Here is an 18,251-nt window from a genome sequence, read left to right as displayed (position 1 = left end):
TCAGAAATATCTGGTATGTTCTTGATATTTGCAGTCTAAAACTTGGACTATAAATGGATTTTCTTATGAGCCTTCTTTGGTCTTACTCTGAATCTTAAGATAATTAAGTGTATCATTTCCCAAATACAGATGCTTTATTAAATTCCATTTTGGTGTTTTAATGAAATGAGCCAGTGTAACTCTTAACACTGAGAGTTGTATCAGTAAATTTTATTCCACCTCTCCCCTTTCTAGAATCTTACCAGCTATTTCAGATTTTCTGTACTTCACAGCACTTCTTACTTTGACAAGGTGAAACCCTTGTCACTTAGTTTACTTAGGATCACTTAGATGTTTCTGTACCATGTAAGAGGAAATACAGGTGTTTTTTTTTTTTTTAAGATTTTATTTATTTATTTATTTGACAGACAAGATCACAAGTAGGCAGAGAGGCAGGCAGAGAGAGAGAGGAGGAAGCAGGCTCCCTGCTCAGCAGAGAGCCTGATGTGGGCCTGATGTGGGGCTTGATCCCAGGACCCTGAGATCATGACCTGAGCCGGATGGCAGAGGCTTTAACCCAGATGGCAGAGGCTTTAACCCACTGAGCCACCCAGGCGCCCCAATACAGGTGTTTTTAAAAGCATCATTGGTGGAGCAAAAAAGTGAACTTCAGGTGGCAGAAACCAGGTCCTGTCCATTCTGAGTTACAGTGGAAATCTTGAGAAAGGAATGCTCTCCAAATACCTGTAAATTCAGGAAATAGATGATTCTTGGTACATGACCTGAACCACCCCCAAAAGGCAAATAGTATTCATCAACTTAAGAAATATATGAGAATATCAACTACTATTCACAAGTACTGTTATAAAATACACAGAGTAAGAATGTGGTAGGTTTTTGTAGTGTTGTGTATTCATGATGTCCTGGAGTTCTTATTTGAGTTACTCATTAATTTTTGCCAAATGAGGCCTTCTCAGTAGGTTTTCTTACTGATGTTACAGTAACATCAGACAGCCACTGAGTGTAAAGTTTATTAAAGTAACCAGAGAATTGATTGTCTTGTAGGATATGCCTTTATGAAATTACAAGAAGAGCTTTATTAAATTATAAGTAGTTATAGGTAATATCTCGTTATCAATTCTAGGAAAAGCAATACTTCTTTTTGACTTAGGCTACTATAAGATATGGTAGTTTTGTAGCTTACAGTGCTGTCATTTTCCATATTTTTAAAAATTTAATTTTATTTAAATTCAATTAATTAACCTATAGTGTATTATTAGTTTCAGAGGTAGAGTTCAGTGATGATTCCTCAGTGGCATATCATTGCTCATCACAATGTGTTTTTTTTTTTTTTTTTTAAGATTTTATTTATTTATTTGACAGAGAGAGATCATAAGTAGATGGAGAGGCAGGAAGAGAGAGAGAGAGAGAGAGGGAAGCAGGCTCCCTGCTGAGCAGAGAGCCCGATGCGGAACTCGATCCCAGGACCCTGAGATCATGACCTGAGCCGAAGGCAGCGGCTTAACCCACTGAGCCACCCAGGCGCCCCCACAATGTTTTTTTTTAAAGATTTTTTTTTTTAAGATTTTAGTTACTTATTCGAGATAGAGTGGGGGGAAAAAAGAGCACAAACAGGGCAGAGGAGCAGAGGGAAAGGGAGAAGCAGCCTCCTGCTGAGCAGGGAGTCTGATGTGGGGCTCTGTCATAAGGACCCTGAGATCATGACCTAAGCTGAAGGCAGATGTTTGACTGAGCCACCTAAGTGCCCCAACAAGTGCCCTTCTTAATGCCCATCACCCAGGTACCCCACCCCCTCACCTCAGCAGCCCTCAGTGTTTCCTATAGTTAAGAGTCTCTTACAGCTTTCCTCCCTCTCTGATTTCATCTGACTTTATTTTTCCCTTCCTCCCCTTATGATCCAACTTTTTAATGAAAAATTGGTGATATTTTTTCAAAAATGAATTTTGTATCATTGTGTCTTTGCTTTTTTGTATATTAATAGGAAACAAGGAGCAGAGTTCTCTGAAATATCAAATGTATAAAATATTTTTATTAGTAGTATTTGTAGATTGATAGCATGTAGAAACCTACAAATAACTATGGAGTTCGTCTTCTAGAATATAAGGATTTGTTTATTTTGCAAGTAAATTGGTTAGGTGGGGATCTAGAGGTGATCATTTCTGGTTTGTCAACATTTTCATTAAAATAAAAATTATTACTTAATAGAATAAAGTATATTGTTTTCATGGAATAACAAGTATAAGAAAAGACATTTTATAATTTAAGAACTTTGAATTTAATTATTTGTAATAGCTTGTTGGTTTGTCACCCAGCAGTTTCACCAAAATAAGCAGAATTACTTTCTTCCCCTTTGGCACAGCTGGGGCCCAGGAGGAAAAAAAAAAGTTAAAATAGGAATGAACTTTGGGATCTGAGAAATAAGTCGATTACAAGAGAACAAGGAAATACAACTGGGAATTACTGAATAGACGATAGAAAAGGCGAAAAACTCTGAAACAGATTATTTCAATTCCAGCCCATAAAAGTGGAGAAATAGTAAAGTTTACATGTATTAGTAATTTAAACAATGTAATTATTCCTAAAAAAAAAAAAAAAAAAAAAGACTACTAAAATTTCAGATAATTCCTGAATGTAACGTAAGTCAGGGGAATTGGTTTTCCTTTAAAGTCTTGGTTTTCAAAAAGTATCATAGGGGCGCCTGGGTGGCTCAGTGGGTTAAAGCCTCTGCCTTCGGCTCAGGTCGTGATCTCAGGGTCCTGGGATCAAGCCCCGCATCGTGCTTTCCGCTCAGCGGGGAGCCTGCTTCCTCCTCTCTCTCTGCCTGCCTCTCTACCTACCTGTGATCTCTGTCAAATAAATAAATAAAATTAAAAAAAAAAAGTATCATAAATATTTTTGTAGTAGTTTATTAGTTTTTTGCAGGATAAACATCCTAAATCCATATTAGGAGCTTTCTGATAGTGTGGATTTAGTATCTTATATCTTTTCAATCTGGTACTAAGTGAACAATGAACAACAAATAAACTTTATGGGTTCTGAGGCTTCATAATTCCTGGGGCCTCTCATCTTTTAGACTCTAATTTCTTGAGAAAGCTTGAAGTATAGCTATCCTTTTCCTGGAGGGACAGTATCCCAAAGTAGTGTGGAGCTTGACTGCCTGTATTCAGTTCTTTATATAACACTTATTTAGATTCGTGACCTTGGGCAAGTACCTTAATCTCCATTTTCCTAACTTTCCCCATTTGTAAATGCAGTTTATTACAGTACTACTACCTTAGAGGATTGTATTGAGGATTAAATGAGTTATTGAATATATAGAGTTTAGGATAATACTTGATAGCTAATAAGGGCCTGGTGTTTGCAGTTATCATTGTTAGGGTTTAAAGATTACTGTACTTTATTGAAGAAAAACAGAAGCTGCAAAGTACTAGAGAAATCAGCAATTATTAGAACTCTACTTACATAACTAAGAAAGAATTAGAAGTATTTCTTCTTAAAATTGTAATGTCTTAACTGAAAACAGTTTTAAATTTCATGAAATTTGCTGTACCAGAACAAAGAGCTCTCACATATACTTTGTCCAGAGACCCTCATTCCAGTTTTGCCATTTGTCCTGATAATGATCTTTATAGCCAAAGGATCCAAGAGTATGCATTATACCCAGTTGTCCTGTCTTCTTTAATTTGAAACAATTCCATGGTATTTCCTGGACTTTCCTGTCTTTGGCTTGAAATTTAACAAGAGTGACCTTTCACAGATTGTATCTAAATTAGAATTTGTTTTGAGGGTTTCATATGGTTAGATCCAAGTAATGCATTGTGGACTGGACTGTTACAGAAATGATCCTTCTCATTACATCTTTTTAAGTGGCATATGGGATCAATTTATTTGGTTACTGATGGTATTATCTTTGATTACTTCATTAAGATAATATCTTTTTTTTAAACTGTAAAGTTACTTTCTTTTCCTTTGTAATTAATAAATTTTTTTGTGGAGAGAAACTTGGAGACTTTGTAAAAGCATATTCCTCATATCCCTTGCACCCACTAGTTGTAGCATCTGTTGGCATTTCTTGCCTCAACTGATTAACTCTCATGATTGTAATTTTTTTGGTTTACATAATTCCTTCTATTTATTAGTTGCATTCTACTGTAAGGAAGAGATTTAAACAGTATATTACCAAAATCTTGCCCTGTGGAGATGGTAGGGAGGAAGACAGATGTATCTTGAGAGTAGAAATTAGAGAAATAGTGAATCTCAGAATCTCATGATCTGAAGATTGATCTTATGCACTTACTCATTTATATCCTTGTGGACTCTTGGATTTCTGCTTTATTCAGTGGGTTATAGTTTGTTGCTGTTATTATTTTGATGCTCAAATTGTATCATATTTGGCTAGTGGAAAGCCTTTCAAGCTGGCTGACTTCTATATTATTTTGTATATGTCTCCATCATTTTTTGAGCTCCGCTTTACTTTCTGGCACAAAAAAGATGTTCCAGGCTCATGTTGTTATTTTTCAGCCCTAGCCCTGGAAACAGCCATTTCCTCAAGGACTCCTGGTTATATAGAGTTGAAATTGTATTTCGAAACTGTGATTTGTGTACTAGGTATGTTCATTGCTACTGAGGTGTTGTTGCCAGGCCTTCTCAGTAAACAGGTTAGAAATACATACTTTATATTTATTTCTGTCTATATATTAAGAAGTCTTGAGTATCACTGATATCTGGTAACAGTTCATACTGCTACCAGTATAACATTACTGGGTCAATTCTAGCTTAATCCCTTTCCCTACTTGTACCTGCTTTTACTCATCATGAAAAGCCTAGCTGTTATGTTCAATATATTTCCTTATTTGCCAGAGCGTGCCCCCCCCGCGCCCCGCCTTCCTACATAGCAACTTTCTTGACTCTGTTGGGCTGCTACCTTATTCAGGAGTCTGCCATGTATAGACCTCCACCCTCACAGAGCTACCACCCCATCCTGTGTCCCAGTTATGTATACTCTGATCACCATTTGCCTGTCTTCTCATCCTCTTATGGAATCTAGCCACTGCTGGGTAATTGAAAGATTTTGAAATAAACTTGAGAATTTGAAAAAACTTTGGAGAGGAGTGCTCTCCAGTGACACTCTGTCAATGAGTCTGTCTGTATTTTTATTACTGAAGTACATTATTCACATTTTTCCTTTTTCCTAGAACTCTAGCTATTGACAAGGGTCCCTGTGAATGGGGAAGTTATTTAGTATTAAAAAAAAAAAATTTTTTTTTTTTTTTAAAATTTTATTTGACAGAGATCACAAGTAGGCAGAGAGGCAGGTAGAGAGAAAGAGAGAGAGGGAAGCAGGCTCCCTGCCAAGCAGAGAGCCCGATGGCGGGGCTCGATCACAGGACCCTGGGATCATGACCTGAGCCGAAGGCAGAGGCTTTAATCCACTGAGCCACCCAGGCACCCCGTTATTTAGTATTTTAATGTTTTAACCATTGTGTCAGTACTCCCAAAATGAGAACTTTTCTTAAAAGTCATTTTGTCAGTAATAACTAGTTAAACCACTACTCTGTATAGTAAATGAAGCCTTAGTTGGGAAATGTTATCTGCCAAGTAAATGCAACTAATAGTATTTGGGATCTGTTAAATTTCTAAACACTAAATGTACTAGAAAAATTTCTAAACACTAAATGTAAAATAGAAACTGCCCGAGTCTTGAAAATACTTCTGTCATTGAAATTGGTGAATTTTTCTGTCTAGAAGAAATTAGGATTAAAAAGTTTTGAATGTAGTGCCTTTTCCTACCTGGAGATTGTGTGACAAGCTGTGAAAACTCAATTTTTAATCCCCTTTAGAAAGAAAGTATTTATTAACTGGACTTTTGTGTTCATTTTTTGTTGAACTCCCTCTTAAAGTCAGTATATATATTTTTTTGAGCTTTCTAATAGTGTTGGTGATAATATCTTGACTCTGATGTTTTATATTTATTTTATCCAGTGCCCAGTAGTAATTACTGTGAATTCAGTAAATATTTGCTGAATAATGGGGCGCCTGGGTGGCTCAGTGGGTTAAAGTTTCTGCCTTCTGCTCAGGTTATGATCTCAGGGTTCTGGGATCGAGCCCCACATCGGGCTCTCTGCTCCACAGGGGGTCTGCTTCTCTCTCTCTCTCTCTGCCTGCCTCTCTGTCTACTTGTGATCTCTCTGTCAAATAAGTAAATAAAATCTTTAAAAAAAATTTGCTGAATAAAAGAATCCCAAGTTGCATGTAGAGAAAATTCTTTTGAAGAAACTTTCAAATTCCAAGAGAAAAAAAATTGATCATTTTTAATAATTTTAATAGCAGAAAATTAAAGCAAACATTTGTAAAGCTGTCATTTAAAAGTAGAATTTCTGTTAACATATTCTTTGAAAAGCAGCATCTGCTCCATTTTATGAAACTTAGTAATACTTCTGAAAATGTTTGCTGCTTTATCTAGAAGCGCCACTAAAAGGAGTAAACGAAGGTGACATTTTCCTGGCAGCCTTGGTTGATAGAATCACTTTGTCATCTATTCACTCATCTAACAAACATTAATTGAGTTCCTAAGACATATCTGCCATTCCACATTTATGTAGTGGTAGCTATATTTTTGACATTGTACAACATGTTGGGAATGAATATAAAAATGAATGAGAAGTGTTGTCTGCCCTTAAAGAACTTACCTTCATTTGATGTGAAATGCTCTTTTTATTCTCAGTTCAGTGTTTATAAGTAAATAAAAGAGGGCAAGATGGGCAGCTGAGGGGCTGAGTGTGACACGAAAGAATGCATAACCAGAGATGCGACCACCCTGTCCTTAAGGTGATGTCTTTAATAATGTCTTTAATACAATAGTGAGGTATTTAGGAAAACTTGATTAAACATTTAGTTTTCTTTTTCTTTTTCTTTTTTTTTAAAGAATTTATTTATTTATTTGACAGATAGAAATCACAACTAGGCAGAGAGGCAGGCAGAGAGAGAGGAGGAGGAAGCAGGTTCCCTGCTGAGCAGAGAGCCCGATGTGGGGCTCAATCCCAGGACCCTGGGATCATGACCTGAGCTGAAGGCAGAGGCTTTAACCCACTGAGCCACCCAGGCTCTCCAACATTTAGTTTTCTTTATGGCCTCTGAGTCCACTGGTTTGTTGACTCAAGAAAGTGCATTCTTTGCGTTTCTTTAATTACAAATAATTTCTGATCCATTGTTACTATTTTATTGTGATACTTCTTTACATTTGTAGTTTCACACCATTGCTTAGAGGCATTTCCACATGCATTTTGTTAATCTTCAGAACAGTCATAAAATTTTAAGACTCAGTGTTTCTCCAGGTTTTATTTTATAGGTATGTCTTTGTTATTCCTCACCATCTTCTTGAAATTAGAGGTTGATACTATACCCTGTTTAAATTTTAATAAGATGGCAGTTTACAAGAGAAAAAGTAGGAAAGTCTTCCTTTAGTGTCCATTTTACCACTCTTGAGAAGAAAACACCCTGGTAACTTTTATGTTCTAAATGTTCAGACATTTGCTAGCATTTATGAAATGTGCCTAAAAATTACATGTAATTCTTGGATGTTGAAGGTTAAGGAGCCCATGAGGGAAAGTGTGTGTATTTATTTGTCTTTAGTACAACTACTAATGTCTGGACTTCCCAAGTTCAGGGTGTGGCCTTTAGGTGTCCAAATATAGCGCTTTGCAGGAATGTAGTCCATGCTACAGAGACATACCCCGCCAAGCAGCGTGCAAATGAGGAGCTCACATTCTGGCACCGTTCTAAAGATAAGCCTGTCTGGACCATGCTGAGCAGCTGATCATTTAGCCTCACTCAGAAGTCATACCACAAAATCTACAAACCGGCTGAGATAAGATGAAATGTGCAAGGCTTTAAACTTTTCATCTGTTATATTCTAAAAAGTAATTTTTAAACGTTTCTGTTGCATTTAGTTGAAGTTGCTTTTCATCAAAGCCCTGCTGTATTGTACCTTAGATTAATTGCATTTTCTTTGACAAGTTATGTCACTGTAAAGAGACTTTCTGAGGCTTTAGTTACTTGAAATTTCATAGTGAAATTGAATTTAGAGAAGTGGTTAATACTGGTGTGCACATGTATTTTAGAATACAGTACTTCATATAAATATACCAATAATTCAGGTATTTTTATAGCCACAAATAGTTTTTATTTATCTGTTAGTTTATTCTAAAAAGATTTTTACTTATTTATTTATTTGACAGAGAGAGAGAGAGAGAGAGAGAGCGCGCGCGCGCGAGCGAGCACAAGTAGGCAGAACAGCAGGGAGAGGCAGAGGAAGAGGGAGATGCAGGCTCTCCACTGAGCAGAGAGCCTGATGCAGGGCTTGATCCCAGGAACCTGGGATCATGACCTAAGCTGAAGGCAGCCACTTAACTGACTGAGCCACCCAGGTGTCCCCACAAATACTTTTTAGCTTATTTATCAAGAAGCTGCAAAATCTAGAACTTCTTTCAATAACCATTTTATATGGCCAACTTTAAGTGTAGTTGCTTTTGTTAACAATGTTTTAATTATGTTAAATATGTTAATATTTTGTTAATCATGTTTATTTTCTCCTTCCTTTTACCAAACCTTTTGGTACTTATAAAGATGTTTTTGTGCTTTAATAGAAGATAGTGTGTATTGAACTCTTCTGTATTTAATTTTGCAGTACTACTTTATGGTATCAGAAGTTGATTTTTCTAAAATACATTAGTTTGCCAGAAGAAACTGTTATGCCATTTGCTTTCTTAGCATTAATATGCTCCAAGTGTGTGTGTGTGTGTGTGTGTGTGTGTGTGTTTTGTTTTTAGAGAGGGAGGAAGGAGTAGAGGGAGTTGGAGAGAGAATCTTAGGCAGACTCCATGCTGGCCGTGGAACCTGATGGGCCTCCATCTCACAACCCTGAGATCATGACCTGAGCTGAAATGGAGAGTCAGACGCTCAAACAACTGAGCCACCCAGGCACCCCAACTCGTGTGTGTGTGTGTGTGTGTGTGTGTGTGTGTGTGTGTGTGTGTGTTTATTTGAGAGAGTGAGTGAGCAAGCACAGAGAGGGAGAAGCAGACTCCCTGCTGAGCAGGGGGCCCTGGGATCATGATCCAGACGCTTAACTGGCTGAGCCTGTGAGGTGCCCCTTAACGAGTTTTTTTCTTTTTTACCATAAATTTAGGATATTGCAGGTTTTAAAAAATAGTAGGAGAGCTATTAAGACATGAAGTATAGAATAAATGTAATGCGTGTATTATATCCAAGTTCTGACGTGGCTGATGGTGACTTTGGCTGTATTTTGAAATGTTTTCATCATGCAGAGGAGCGGGGGAGGGGGCGTATAATGGTTAGAAGTTGGGGCTTTGAAGTCAACAGGGGTAGTTTTGAATCCTCTCTCTGCTACTTCCTTGTGTGAATTAAGGCAAGTACTCATACTCTCTGAGCCTCAGCTTCCTGATCTGTGGACCAGGATTATAATATTACTTGTAAAACCTATTTCATAGGGTTGTTGAAAGAATTTCATGAAATAATTCACGTAAAGCCTTTAGCCTCGTTCCTGGAATTTGCCAAGTGCTCACACAATATTAGTTACTGCTATTATTAACATGTTCTATGTGCACACTAATGCCTTATAATTAGGAATCAGTTTTTTCTCATAGTATTTAGGTGATTTTACAAATCGTCTTTGAAGGTTTTTAGGACAGCATGTACTTATATTAAATATAACAGATGAAAACTTGTATGGTGGTACTTCACTAAGCTGTTTTGTATTTTTAGGCTTGTAACTTAATACAGGTATATGGCTAAGTACACTGGGTGCATTGGTTTTATAAGATTGCCTTTTATAGATGAAAGGAGCAAGTAAATATGTATATCTTAATCTTCTGAAGTGTATCTTTCACACTGGTTTGTGTATATCATACTTGCTTAAGGCAGGGGTGGACTGGAAACACATAAGTTCTCATCTCATCCTGCTGTCAAACACCCAGCTGTAAAGTGGCACCTTCCAACATCCAGGATGTTGTAGGTCTCTGTGATTTTGATTTGGTGTCAGGGATTCTTCAGTGCTGCTTTGAAATATGATATCATGAAAATAGTATTTTTTGTCTTTTACACAACTATAGACATGGTATAGCCAGTAGACCCAATTAAATACAGCAGGTTTGGTTTTCGCCTTTAGGGAAGAAAAACACCAGTTACACATACAGCTGATACTTAAATGGCAACATTATGCTGGGCTGCATAGCTCCTGCCTTATGGAAGCTTACAGCGTAGTAGAGACATAAGATGTAGTTAGAAAATAAGGCATCACATATAATGTATTATTTGATACAAATACTAAGTATCGGGGTGGGGGGAGAGCACTTTCAGTTGCAGTGTTTCTTCTACTTACAACCAGTTTGTACATGAGGATGTACCTATGCATGGTTCATGTGTTTCTTTTAGAAGGCTTCTTCAGCTGGGTGGCCACAGGAACGCTAGCTTCTCTCTCTCTTGCTGACTATTTCTAGCCCTTTCTATCTTGTCATTCTCCCATTATTATAAATCCTCTTACTGTCTAAAAGCTGCTCTCCCCTTAGGTCCAGTTATCATTTTCCCTCTTTTTCGAGGCCTGATGAGAAATAATTACATGGTGGCACTGAGACTTGCAAGGAGGAAGGAGAAGAGAGGGAAGCTGTTTTGGTGCAGAATCAGGAACTTCATTCCCTATTACAGAAATAGCGTTGTTGAGAGCAGCAAGGGGGAGGGATAATGAAAAGGAGAATCCTTATCTTGCCTCTGTTCCTGTGAAAATCCATAAACGTGTGCCCCCACACATCCTACATCTTCACACCCACTCATCTCCTGAAGATTTGGTTCTACTCACCATCCTGTCCCTGCCTTTCCTGTTCCTCATCACCTTCTTTGTGCCAGAGCCCTGCCCCAGCTCTGAGTCCCCTGGCTCTTAGAAAATCTTATCATTTAGGCTTTTCTAAGTTCCAGGAGTCACCTCATGATGAACAACTGGCATAGCTCCATCGAGCTATTGTGTTACTACTTCCAGGCTCTCAGGAGGCCACAATGTGTCCTTGATGTCTCTAGTGGAATCCCAAATCCATTAATGCAATTACCTATAGCAGATTGCTCATACATAATGCTTAACTCTTGTATTACTATTAGTACTATGCGTCTAAAAGGTTTGTTTCTAAGAGGAAATGTGTTTTAAGTTTTAAACAGTGAGGTATTCAAATTAGGAGACACCTATATTGGCAGTAAACTTGGATTCTGAAAATGAGAGTTCAAATTCTAGCTCTTCCAGTTCATAGACGTGTGTGACCATTTGTGTACTTATTGGCCTCTTCTGGCTAAGGTTCTCTGTATTGGCTGTAGAGAGAACAGCTGTCTCTCAAATGTGGTTATGGGGGCTTAATGAAAATATAAGTGAAAGGGTATAATAAAATATAAAATCCTATGTCAAAGGAATGTGGCTTTTTGGTGTTAACAGCCACTATATTGCGTTTAAAAAAAAAAAAGTTCCTGCCTTCTAGGAACTCCTCACCCAGGGTTAGATAAGAAAGAAATGGACAATTCCATGAGAGTATGTGATACATTCTGTGGCAAATATATGTACTTGTGATGAGGGGCACAGAGGAGAGCAACTATAATCTGAAAATGGACGTTTAGGGGAAACTTCCTGGACGTGGGACTTCCTGATCTGAGTCTTAAAGGCCAGGGAAGAAACATGCCTGGCAGAGAAAGAGGAAGAAGGGAAAGCCATTCCAGGTCGAAGGAGTGGCAGGGGGGAATGTGGTACATTCAGAAAGCTGCAGATATGGCTTCAGGTATGACTGGAGCATAAGCTGTCTACTTGTATTGCTTAATTTGATTATTGGGACCCCTTACCTAAATCTGAAAAGGCAATTTACTGCACAGTGGTTAACAACTCTAGAAATAAACTCAGTCTGAAACCTGGTTTGATCATCTGCTAATCTGTTATGTCTAATTAAGAACTTCATCTTCATAGACTTTAAGTTCTGTGGGGTGATCAAGGTATCTACTTCAGTGGGTTGTTGCGATGAGTATTTGAAATAATGTTTGCAAATCTCCTGGTGTTTAATACACACATAATAAACATTAGCAGCAGTTTTTGTGTCTGTCTTGAAAGTTTTTAGAGTTACTTTTTCCCCGTCAGTATTTTATAATCTACTTTCTAGGCTAGCTATTTAGCAATATTTTAAACACCAACTTTTGTTTGTTATAATGGAATCAGAATTTGAATGAATTTTTAAAGGTGGTCTAGATCAATTTTATCATTCTCTGTGTTAAGAAACTGACTCATAGTTAATCACCTGGCTGTCATGTCCTAATGAATCTGTGACACAGCTGGGACAAGAATAAGGTCTCTGTATTCCAGAGTTCTTTATTTTAGCCTTGGAATAAATGTCAAAAATCACTCGGAGACACAATTTCTAGCAGAAAGAATATAAGTTAGCCGTATAGAAATTGGCATTTTTATAGCTTTGCAAATGGGAAATCTAGGTTTTGAAGAAATGCAGTCTCCTTCTCGGGCTGCCCTCTGGTGGAAGTTCTGTTTAGCAACAGCACATGTGAAAGAGCCCTGAAAGGCGGTGATGAGGAACCAGGTAATTCTTAAATGAGTGAGTGCTTTGCCATCAAAGATTTCTTCTACAAAGTCCTATTTCTGATTATTTGAGTCTCCTCACTAAAGTGTGGAAATATATTTTCACAATACCTGTTCTACTTCATTTATTCAAGAGGATCGAACAGATAATTTTTGTTGAGCATCTTTTGTGTACCATATGCTAGGAATAGAAGCAAGAAGCAATGCATTAGTGAAGTAAACATATGTTGAAATGGTCATACAATAAATCATACGAATAAATAGCTATAATTAGTTAAATGCTGTGCCTAAAGAGTACAGAGTGATTTATGACCATTAGCAATGTTTAGAAAGCCTCCCTTGAGGGATTGAAGTCTTAACTGAGATAGGGAGTCTTAGTAAAGAGACAAAGATGGGTCAGAGCAATGGAGAAAAGAATCTCATACTGAGGAAATAACATGTGCAAAGGCCCTGAGGAAGGAACAGTATGATCTCTCCTAAGAACTGAAAGACAACTAATATATTCGGATCAGAGAAAGCTCATATAAAGTACATGCCATGGTCATGAGAAGTGAAGGTATTTACTAGGTATTACCAAAGAAACCAAAAGGCATAGGAAGAAGTGAACCTTCTCCCAAAGTAAACTGTGTGCTCTGAGTTAGAATTTTGTTGTTTTAAAGATTCATTATAAAGAAAATTACTTTAGAGCCACTGTAATACTCTGTTTACAGAATAGAGTAATGCTGGGATTTGGGCACTTTAAATAGGTATTTTTTTTTCCATTCGATTTTTCTTCCTTTCTATGCTGGCTTATTGGGAATTGGGGGAATATTTTGATGTGCTGGAGTGTTGAGATCAGGGACTTTTGTTGATCAGTTGAACAGCCATAGAAATGACAGAAACTTATCCTTTTTTCTTAGCTGAGATTTTTGTGTGGGTGTGTGAGGTGCAGCTGCACTGTTGGTTTCTTGGCAATCAAGACAAGCAATTCTCAGTGCAGTTCATGCTGAATGGGAAGAAACTTAAAAGAAAAAAGGCTACTTTGAATATATTAAATTCAGTGGAAAGCACCGAGGGCCTGAACCTTTGGCTGGTATTCTAAGTTATTTGACTAAATGGATACAGCAGCCTTGGGCATGTGTCCAAGCTTATGGCAGAAACACATGAAGGAGAGATTTTTAAAATAGTCAAAGCTTTGTCTCAATAGAAAATTATCAATTACCATGTGTCATTCTTAAATGAATTTTTGCTAGTTAATTTTTCATTTGTGATTTAAGCTTTTTCTCTTTTGAGCACTTAATGAAAATGCAGATTGTGAAGAATTAGCTTTGCTTGCAAAAGTGAACTCATAATTTTCTGTAGTTTATCAGAAAGATATTTCTCAAATTTATATATACACAGATGGATTCCTAGGTCTGCTTTTACTGCTCACTTGTTTTCATCACTCTCCTTTGACTTTTTTGTGGCCTGTAAGCACTTTGTGTTCCCAAACCCTCAAATTAAATGCAGACAATATGGAGCTCTTAATTTTTTAAGGACACTTGGATCCTTCCCTTTGGATAATGTTGTTACTGTCCTCCATATGCTTCAAGCAGGAATGTCTAAGTCGCTCCCAATCTTTAACTGTTTGTTTATCTCTCTACTGCTATTTAGTATTAGTGCTTTAGAGGAGCATAGTCAGGTCCTGCAGTCAGTTGGCCTGGGTTCCTATCCAGTCCTGCTACTGACTGTCTTGGTCCCCTTGACTTTTTAGTTTCTCATCTCCAAAAATGGAGATAATCATATTAGTGCTTCATGAGGTTTGTTTTTAAGTAAAGCTTAGAGGAAAAAAATGAATATAACAAGCTTAATTCAAGATAAGTGTCCAAGAGAAGCAATGCCATAACTGGTCATTTTCTTGATGATTTTGGGCCATTCCCTCAATCCACTGACCTGGGTAATCTCATTCAGCATAAAGATCATCCGAATGCTGATGACTCTCAATTTTTATATCTTTGTTTCTAACCTCATTTTTCCTGAAGCTCCAGACTTGTATAACTGACTGCTACTATAGATCTACACTTAAATATCTAATAATACTTCAATAAAACATGTCTAAAAGCAACTTTTGATCTCTGTCACACACTCCTACTTGCCTCCCCAGTCTGTTCCTTCCTAGTCTTTCCTATCACAGTTAATGGCACTACCCTGTGTACTTTTTTTTTTTAAACTTTCCTGTAGCTAACAACCTTCATCCATTTTGTGATTACATCTAGCAGCATTATCCCCAGAATATATCCTAAATCTGACCACTTCTCTGTCGCCATATCCTCTGCTAACACCATAGTCTCAGGCAATAACCTCTCATTTGGACAGCTATGTAAATGAATGTCCTGCTTAGTGCTCTTTGTTTTCCTTCTTGTCTCCTATAATCCTTTCTCCACATTGAGGGTAAACATAGATTTGAAAACATTGGTTATTTACCGCCTCCTTCTCTCAAACGTGGCTAGTTCAATACAATCATAAGGCCTTTACACTAGCTTTTTCTTCTGTTAGGGATATTTTTATCCCTGATCATCACAGTGTTAGCTTCTTGCAAGTTTTGGTTCTCAAATCAGATAACAGCTCCTCAGAGGCTATCCTGACAGCTTTCCTTTCTTTCTTAATAGCTGATCTCTGTCTGGAATTTCCCCCACTTTTCTTCTACGTCTTGTTGATTGCCCCTCCCCTCTCCCATGAGGCCAAGGACTTTATACATCTTGTTTACTACCATATTCCCAGGGCTTAAAATGGAACCTGATATGATATTCAGAAGGTTTACAGGATTATATGGATGGATGACAAAATGAAAGAATAATTAGGTACATGTTTTATAAGTGTTTCTACAACCAGAGAAATGATGGATTGTTTTCATCCTGAATGATTTTACATAGCTGCTTATTTTAGAATTAACCATGCTAATTTTTTCTTTTTATTTCATGTTTTCTCTGTCATAGATTATAAGCTCTTAAGTGTAGGAGGTATGTCTCCATTGTTTTCAGCTTCTGATAGAATGCCAAATATCATGTTAGTACTTATTGTCAATTGAATTGAATTGAAAATTCAATTAACATCCTCTGAAATTATAGTAATTTTATGTATGTGTGAATGTATATACATATAAATATATATGTAAATTACACAAATTTTGAAAGCAGATGTGTTTAAAATATGCCTTCCCCTTTTATCTCTTGCAGTTCATAATTGGACCCTTGAGGATACGCTTCAGTGGTTGATAGAATTTGTTGAACTACCCCAATATGAGAAGAATTTTAGAGACAATAATGTCAAAGGAACAACGCTTCCCAGGTTAGTCTTTATTATCCAAATGTATTTTTTTTTTTACTCAAGGAGAATTACATACTAGATGTTATTTTTAGTGCCAAATTTATAAGTTGACTCTGTGGCTAAAGGCTCAAAGGAAATATTATAAATATATCCATTCTTTAATTTTTTTTAAGGCATGAATTTGCAATTTTAATCAATTTTTCTTATCTGTATAATCAAGCTCTTCTTAAAATTTATTACCAAAGATAGTAATTTTGGGAATTAGAAGATAGGCCAGCTGCATCTTTAGATAACATTAGAGGGCCAACCTCTGACCATGTGGTAGATATGACAAAAACATATTCATTTGATATTAATCTACCTTTATGAAAAATCTATTTGAGTGGGTTAATGTACAGGTCCTTCTTAATTATATTCTTTTAATAACAACAATAACCACTCAGTATTAGTGGCTGTAAGTTAAACCTCAAAAAAAAAAAAGAGGTTTAATAAAAACCATTTTAAAATGTAAATTACATAGAGGTACTCTGTGTTATCTCATTTCAACTTCATGGTTAAAGTTAAGTATGTATTATTGCATTTTACAAATAAAAAAAAAAAATCATAGAGAAGTTAAATGTTTTGCCCAATTCAGCATTTGAACCCAGACAGATCTTATACCAAAGTCTAGGATGCCAGTTTAATCCCTTAGGTGTCTGGAATTATTTGTTACTAGTCTTCTAAATTTTATTTTCTAAATCTCCATTAGTTAACTTAATAATTTTTTAAGGGTTTTTTTTTTTTAAGATTTTATTTGACAGAGAGAGAAGGAGCCAGGGGGAGGGGCAATGGAGAGGGAGAAGTAGATTTCACACTGAGTAGGTGGCCATCAAGGGTTTCCTGGCTCCATCCCAGGAACTTGGGATCACAACCTACGCAGAAGGCAGATGCTTAAGCTCAGAGCCACCCAGGTGCCCTGTTACTTTTTAAAGATTTAAATGTTGAAATTTGTAATGGTTCTACCAGAACCTGGCCGTTGGAAGATTGCTTATTTTACATTCTCTCAAATGTTTCTTGTATCAAAAAAGATTAATCCTTTATTATTGTCTTATTACTATATGTGATGAGATGTGTATGTTGTATTTCTAATCAATTTACTTACATACTGTATTTAAGTGGCTTTTGTTGCTTTGGACTTTGGATTTTGGATTGAGTTGAAAAATATGAAAATTTTCAACTCAATCCAAAATTTTCATATCTCCTGTAAATATTTTCTGAACATCAACATCAGTATTTATGAATTTACTCTGTACATGACTATAATGATGGAATTATGGGAATAAGAGTCAATTCAACAAGTGTGTATTGAGTATCATTTATGTTGTTCATGGTGTAACTAGATGCTGGAAAGAAGACAAAGATAAGATAGATTTTTTGTTTGTTTGCTTGCTTGCTTATTTATGAGAGAAAAGGGGTGGGGGGTGTGGGGAGAGGGGCAGAAAGAGAATCTTAGGCAGGCTTCACACTCAGCACAGAGCCTGACGTGGGGTTCGATCCTACGACCCTGAGATCATGACCTGAGCCCAAATCAAAAGTTGGATGCTTAACTGACTGAGCCACACAGGCACCCCAGTTTTTGCTTTTAAATACGAGAAGTTTCTAAGTCAAAACAGGATAGTAGAGCACTAAAATGGGATTAGGGGTTTTTGAGTTCTGTTATCCTGGTATAAGGAACTCATAGTATTTTTCTTATGTTGTCTTTTGGGAAGTTTCTTTGTGTGACAACAACATGAAATAGAATAGGTTGATTGGTGTTCTGGCAATAAATGTTATGGTCACTTTTTTCTTTTGGTTAAGTAAAGGTTATCAGCGATAACTCAAATACTAGAATTGTTGAAATAACATCACACTTAATCAAGATCAATTTTTTAAAATAGTCAACATGTTGCTAGGAAAGACAAGTTATAAATACAGAAGTTCAGCTTTCAGGTAAGCCCATTGGAGCCTTTTGGAGTGGAGGAGAAAGGAAAACTGAAATGCCCTTCATCCAGCCCCTTTTCTATGGTAATGGCACTTACATGAGTCCACTTAAAGGAGCAGTATCAATTAACTTAAGGATGTGAGTTACAGAACTTTTTGTAGGGTAACTGTAGATAAAAGAGCTGTTTATAATAATGTATAAGAAAATGTATTACACATCACAGATGTACATGTGCCTACAACAATTCATTATGTTTCCTTTCTGTGACATTAAAATACTGTCACATATGCAGTAGGTAGCCAAAATTATGTTAGTTTTATGTCAGTTATCATGGTTATCATGAGCTTTTTACTGATTTTCTATACTCTGAAATTCTTA

At 36.7% G+C, this 18,251-nt stretch overlaps 1 protein-coding gene across 1 annotated transcript in view; it reads left to right on the top strand.

The window, feature by feature from the left end:
* Positions 1 to 18,251, top strand: part of LOC111149068 (stromal interaction molecule 2) — a 139,468-nt gene that overhangs the window by 99,889 nt on the left and 21,328 nt on the right. The window contains exon 4 of the mRNA XM_022505974.1: positions 15,823 to 15,934. Coding sequence (XP_022361682.1) covers positions 15,823 to 15,934 — 112 coding nt within the window. The remainder of the gene's footprint in view (positions 1 to 15,822; positions 15,935 to 18,251) is intronic.

Source organism: Enhydra lutris, unplaced genomic scaffold (genome assembly GCF_002288905.1).
Source record: "Enhydra lutris kenyoni isolate GAN:26980312 unplaced genomic scaffold, ASM228890v2 scaffoldscaffold21, whole genome shotgun sequence".
In the NCBI taxonomy this organism is placed as follows: Eukaryota; Metazoa; Chordata; class Mammalia; order Carnivora; family Mustelidae; genus Enhydra; species Enhydra lutris.
This window is presented reverse-complemented; position numbering and strand designations above follow the sequence as displayed.